The sequence below is a fragment of the Elephantulus edwardii genome, unplaced genomic scaffold (assembly GCF_000299155.1).
Source record: "Elephantulus edwardii isolate Elephantulus edwardi_28Jun2011 unplaced genomic scaffold, EleEdw1.0 scaffold00369, whole genome shotgun sequence".
In the NCBI taxonomy this organism is placed as follows: Eukaryota; Metazoa; Chordata; class Mammalia; order Macroscelidea; family Macroscelididae; genus Elephantulus; species Elephantulus edwardii.
In genome coordinates, this window is record NW_006400119.1 from 1,734,761 (window position 1) to 1,741,188 (window position 6,428).

General features: G+C 42.5%; 1 protein-coding gene across 1 annotated transcript in view; it reads right to left on the bottom strand.

The window, feature by feature from the left end:
* Positions 1–5,268, bottom strand: part of CCDC173 (coiled-coil domain containing 173) — a 53,934-nt gene extending 48,666 nt beyond the window's left edge. Inside the window, exons 1-2 of the mRNA XM_006902115.1 lie at positions 5,217–5,268; positions 603–829 (exon numbers count right to left, since the gene is read on the bottom strand). Of these exons, the coding sequence (XP_006902177.1) occupies positions 603–829; positions 5,217–5,265 (276 nt within the window). The 5' untranslated portion in view covers positions 5,266–5,268. The remainder of the gene's footprint in view (positions 1–602; positions 830–5,216) is intronic.
* Between the last annotated feature and the right edge of the window lie 1,160 nt (positions 5,269–6,428).

Below are 6,428 nucleotides of genomic sequence, written 5' to 3' on the forward strand. Positions count from 1 at the left end.
TGATTCAGTGACTGGGGTAATCGGGATGGGTGTGTCAGAGGCAATGCAACTGGCACAGGATAGAGCAGGGTTTAGGGCTGTTGTGCATAGGGTCGCTGTGAGTCGCAAATGACTCGACGGCACATAACAACAACAGCAAGGTTATCCTAGCGGACAGAAAGTTATGCTACCAAGCCGAAGGTGGGTGATTCTAATCTGCGGCCCTCAGGCCTGGTTCAAATTGTTTTTTTCTGTCAGTTCTTCTATGTGGTATAGCACTGGTCTGTGCCTTGCTGTACAGAGGTAACTCATGGTTGCTGTGATGCTGAACACTGTGATACTGATGTGCCAAATGTGATAATGGTTACGCATGGTGGACAGTGTTTGCTGGAGCTTCCCAATTAAAACAAGTCTGGAAGCAGGAGTGGTATCCACTTCTGAAATGGCTTGCCCCCGGAAACTCTATGAACAGTGCTCAGGCCTTTCATTCATAGGGTCGCTATGAGTCGTCTACGACTCAACGGCACCTAACAACAACAACATTTGAAAATATTTACAAAAGAACACTAAAACAAAATAGTAAGTCATCTATACACTTCTACTCCTAAGTGGTTACTACTTACTGCATACGTATTGGTCCAATGTTTTACTACTTCCTGGGATCGTAAATGCATTTCTTTCTTTGCCTTTCTTTCTGCACGCAGACAGGCTGCTTCTCTTGTCAAATGATCAAGGCTATCTTGAATCCTTTTCCACTCATTATGTGGAATTATGGTGACCTGATGGAGATTTACTTTATTAGGAAGAAGAGCTGGATACAGATCTTGGGCTTCTTCACAGTTCTTCATTTCTACTAAATTGAAAAAAAAATTATTAAAGACTATTTTTCCAGTTTTTAAGACTATATTTCTTAATTTCTTTTTTCCATCAGAACTAAAAGGGGTCCATTATACTGATTCACTAGATTAAATGGACAGATAATATAATTTTAGGGGAAATTAAATCATCAATGAATCTTTCAAAGAGTCATATTTCTTGCACATGAATACAAAAGTAATCCTTTGGTAATTACTTTAAAATAATATACAAGTTATGATTCTATTTTTAAAAATATCACAGTAGTTATTAATGATTTTATATAAAACCTGGAAGCCTGAATTAATTGAGCAAAGTTGTGTTTTAATAAGAAGATATACCATTCCTTGAAAGGTTAAATATTTCTTTCTTTTAACTTTGTGGATTAAAATATGGCTGCCCTTAATATATGGAAGAATTTTGAGAAGTGTTTAAGTCATTTAAAAAATGGCAGCATGGCAAGTGCTAATATCACTAGAAAAATGGAAGAAGGAAAAAAGTGCACAAGAGAGATATCAAAAGGTCAAATTACTACATGCACAATCTTGCACTATCAGTAACAGCAATCATTGGATACACTGGAACACCAACAAGGTGAACAGATAAGAGTAGGTGAAAGAGACTACATCCATGATCATCATAAATTTGTCTGAGGATAGTTCCATATGCATATTTGCTAGAAATATATCCTGGAGTTGGAAGAGCCACCAGGTTATTGAAACTTCTTAATCACCTGGAGGAATTACTTGCTAGCCATTGGGCCTCAGGTTTCTATTCTTGGGGAACATCATGGTCAACTGGCATAGTGTACAAAAACAATGTTCTATATCCTATTTTAGGGAGCTCTGAGAATGAATACTCTTTAGTGAACTGAACTGCTAACCCTAAGGCTGCATTTCAATGGTGGTTCAGATCCAAAGTGGCCCAGGAGGAAAAAGATGGGCCGTCTCCTGTTATAATTTGTTATGTTTAATAGGCATCATTGAGTCACCTTTACCTCTGAGCTAGCTACTCTATGAAAAACAGATCTGAATTTTGTCCTATCGTGCCATCCTCATGCTCTCTGATAAGCTTGAGTCCTGTGTTAGTGTTACCTTGTCAACCCATCTTAGTGAGAGTCTTCTTTCTCTGACACTCTACCTTTTCCAATATCATGTCTTCTTCCAAGGACTAGTCCCTCAGGATGTTGTTGCTATGTACCGTCAAGTTGTTTAGACTCATAGCAACCCTCTGTACAAGAGCCCTGAAACCTGCTCTATCCTGTGCCAACTTTACTGTCTCTGACACACCTACTCTCATTCTCCCAGTCACTGAATCAATCCATCTCATAGATTGTCTTCCTCTCTTTCTCTGTCCCTCCACCCTTACAAGCATGATGTCCCTCTCCAAGGACTGGTTCCTCCTTGCAACATAACCAAAGAGTGTCAGATAAAGCTTTAGAATCCATGCCTCCAAGGAGCATCCTGGTTTAACCCTCTCTAGGATGAACTTGTTTGTTCTCCTAGCAGTCCATGGTCTATTCAATACTCATCTCTAGCACCAAAGATCAAAAGCATCAATTCTCTATCATCTCTAGTCCAACTTTTTGACACATAGCAAACAATTGAGAAGACTATGGCCTGGATCAGGCACACCTTAGTCTCTAGACTGATGTTGTTGCTTGATAAATACTCAAAATATGTGAGATAAAGTTTCACCATCCTTGCTTCTAAGGCTCACCCTAGTTATACTTTCTCCAAGACAGTCTTATTCATTTTTTTAGAGGTCCTAGCATATTCTGTATTCTTCCCTAAAACCACAGCTCAAAAGCGTAAATCTTTCTATCATCTTTATTCATTTTCCTACTTTCACATGCATAGGAAGGCACTAAAAATACCATGGTTTGCATCCTTAAGTCTTTAGAACTCTGGGTTACTTTTCAACATCAAGAAGACAAAAATCCTCAACACTAGACAAATAGGCAGCATCATAATAAATGGAGAAAAGATTGAAATTTTCAATAATGTTATCTTTCTTGGATCCACAGTAAACATCTTTGTTACCAGCACTCAAGAAATGAAAAGACATGTCACAATAGGAAAGTTGTCTTTTGTTAACAGGGTTGTTACAAGTTGTACTCAACTCAGTGGAACCTATCCCTGTCTGCACTAATGCTACCTACTCATTCACTAGTTTATAGTATTATGATGACTTGGATGTTGCAATATAGCCTTCAATATGGGTTGCATCAAGAAAACAAAAATCCTCACCACTGGACCGATAGGCAACATCATGAAGGACAAAGGATTGAGATTGTCAACCACTTCATCTCACTTGGATCCACAACCAATACACTTGGATACCAGGATACAGTCAGGATACCAGGAGACATATCACAGTAGAAAAGTCTGTAGTCAGGGACCTCTCCAAATTATTGAGGAGTAATAATGTCAATTTGAGGACTTGGGTATACCTGATCCAGGCCATGGTCATTTCAGTCATTTTCTGTGCATCTAAGAGCTTGAAATGACTAAGGATGACAGAAGAATAATTGATGCCTTTCAACTGTGGTGCTGGTGAAGATCCCATGGACTGCCAAAACAACAAACAGATAAGTCTTGGAGAAGGGGCAACCTAAGTGTTCCTTGGAGGCAAAGACGATGAAGTGTCATCTCACATACTTTGGGCATACTGCTAGAAGTTACTCCTTGGTAAAGGACATGATGTGGCAGGGTGGAGGGGCAGCAAAAGAGAGGAAGATCCTTGACCAGGTGGGTTGACATGGTGAGTGTGGCAATGGGCTTGAGTATGTCAGATATTGTGAGGATGGTATGGCATAGGAGAGTGTTCAGATAGGTCGACTCAACAACACCCAACAACAGCTGCATTGAGGGAGGTCTTGCAGAGTTGCAGGAGTTGGTAAGGACTTGCACTGCCAACCCAAAGGCATGCAGTTTGAATCCATCAGCAGGCTCCACAGAAGAAAGATGAGCAATCTCATCCTGTTCCTCTGAAAACTCGCTACAGGGTCAGCTACAAGTCAGTTCTGATTCAACAGTCCTCAACAGCAACAGCATCTATTTATTTGAGACCCTCTTTTGTTTCTCCCTTCTCTAAATGTAAATTTTAATTTAGCAATGGAGCACACATTATGTAAAATCTGTCAGTGAAGTCTTGTTGTGCAGTGCCAAGAGAACTATCCTAAAACAAAAGACCAGGATGGTGAAACTCCATCTCATATGCTTTGGTCATGTTGTTAGGAGGGCCAGTCACTCCAGGAAGACATTACACCTACAAAGGTGATGGTCACTGTAGAAGAGGAAGACGCTCAACAAGATGGCTACAGTGACTGCAACAATGCGCTCAAGTGTGTTGGAAGATGGTGAGGATGGGACAAGCTATGGCAGAGTTCAGATATGTTGTTCATTGGGTTGCTATGAGTCATAGTCTCCTTGATGGCACATAAAGACAACATGTGAATTTGTGAGATCTTTTTAAAATACTGTTTTCTTTCTGACAAGACAGACATACATATGTACAAGTGTACATTTGTACAAGTACCCTCTGGTGTCCACTAGCGGAAGAACAACGGTTTCCCATTCTGCATCTGGAGAATTCAAGGCTCTACCAGTACAATAGCATGAAGAGTCCAGTTTCCCAGCTTCCAATCAGCATGACAACGATATTGAGAATTTACAACAGACTATTTGAATTACAAGCCTTTAAGCATTTTCTTTTTACACTCATATCAAAGTACTAGACTTAGGGAGACAAATCTTACTTCCACATTGTTGTTATGTGCTGTCGAGTTGGACAGACTCATAGTGGACCCTCCAGCAGGTTTTCAGAGGCTGTTAATCGCACAGGAAGAGATTTCCCACTCTCCTGCGGACCAGCTAGTGGATTTGAACCACATGCCTTTGGATTGCAGCATAGATTCTTACCACTAAGACACCAGAGAGATGAGGAAATGAAGACATTGCCTTTAGAGACTTATCCAAGACCAGTCCATAGCACAGCCATGACTCTATAAAGAGGTCACTGCTATTTCTAAAAATCACTGTTCAGGCACTAAAATATAAGAAAAAGCATTAAGTCAGAGAACTCTAGACTCCCCAAACCGAAACTTGGAGATCACATTGATCAGTTCCAAGGGTGTGTGTGTGTGTGTCTTTTTATTTCTGTAAACGTCCTCTCTCACTTCTCACTTTCAATTTTCGATTTACAATCAGACAAAACTGGCTAAGTGACACAGAGCCCAGTGATGCCTACCAGGACTGCCTGTGACTAGGCACAGCCCCTGTCAGCAGGTAACTGAGACCCTAACTTGTTACCCTTGCCTCTCATCCCATGCCAGGGGTTCAGAAACAATCCTTGTGCCGAGATGGCCCAGTTTAGCTTACTCGTGCTATCCTTAGCCTGTCCACGCCGCCGCCCAAACTTCACGAACATCTCTGAGGCCAGGCGTCTATAGCATGCCTACTACACCTGGCAAACACATGCGAGCTCCTACAGCTACAGTCCGTAGCCAGCCGCTGAACAGTTCCGAAACAGTGCGGTCGCTTAGCAACGCCGCCGGAAGTGACGGCACTCGTCGCAGAGGAACCGCAGAACGCGCTGCGGTTTGACAGTGGAGATGCTGGAGGGAGGTGCGCCTGCGCGCAAGTCGGGGGCCTGTTAGCAGGGCGGCCTCTAGGGTCGCAGGCCCGCCCCGGGCTACCCGGAATCACCGGTCTTCCGCCGAGCGGCGCGGGAGACTGGACGGCTGGCTACATGGCTTTAGGTCAGTGAGGCCTGCTGACACCATCACCACCTGGCACAACGTCTCACGACCCCAGGTTAGGGCTCTGTGCCCGTCATCAGACGAACCAGGCAGGTGTGTGACTGGAGGCCTGTTTGGACCCACAGGTGGATTTGGGGTAGTGGGAATCGTTGGGCCCACTAGTTGAATGTGAAGGACAGGGCTTTCTTAACGGTAGATATTATAGTTAAGAAACTGCAGAGATTAATTAACGTATAAATAAATCCTTTAGTATCTGAGGCATGGTTAAGGGCTAGTTGTTTTGCTTTTTTTGTTTGTTTGTTTGTTTTTTAAAGGCTGAAGTTCTTTTTATTTTATTTTATTATTTTTGTGTGCGTGTACCGTCAAATCAGATCTGACTGGTACAGGAGGAGAGTGCCCCTCCTTCCCCGGCAGAGCATCTGGTGGATTCGAACCGTGCACCTCTGGGATTGTAGTTGCAGCTTCTTGCCACTAGGCCACCAGAGCTCCCCTAGGGCTAGTTGTTTGCCATTGAGCCGACCCACTGCTGACCCTCCGGCGGGTTTTCAGAGGCTGTTAATGGCATGGGAGGAGATTGCCCAACTTTGTCCTGCGGAGCAGTTGGTGGATTCCAACTGCATTTCTTTGGATTGCAGCGCAGCTTCTTACCACGAGGCCGCCAAAGCTCCCTGATTAGGGCTAGATGGAACAAAGACTATTTTTTTTTTTAAAAAAAGAGAGAGATAAATCAGAACTATGATATTTCATATATCTTAAGTTACTTGGTTCTGTTGTACAAAGGGTTTTACACAACAGAATATCATAGCTCTGAATTTTCTTTCTAGAAAAACAA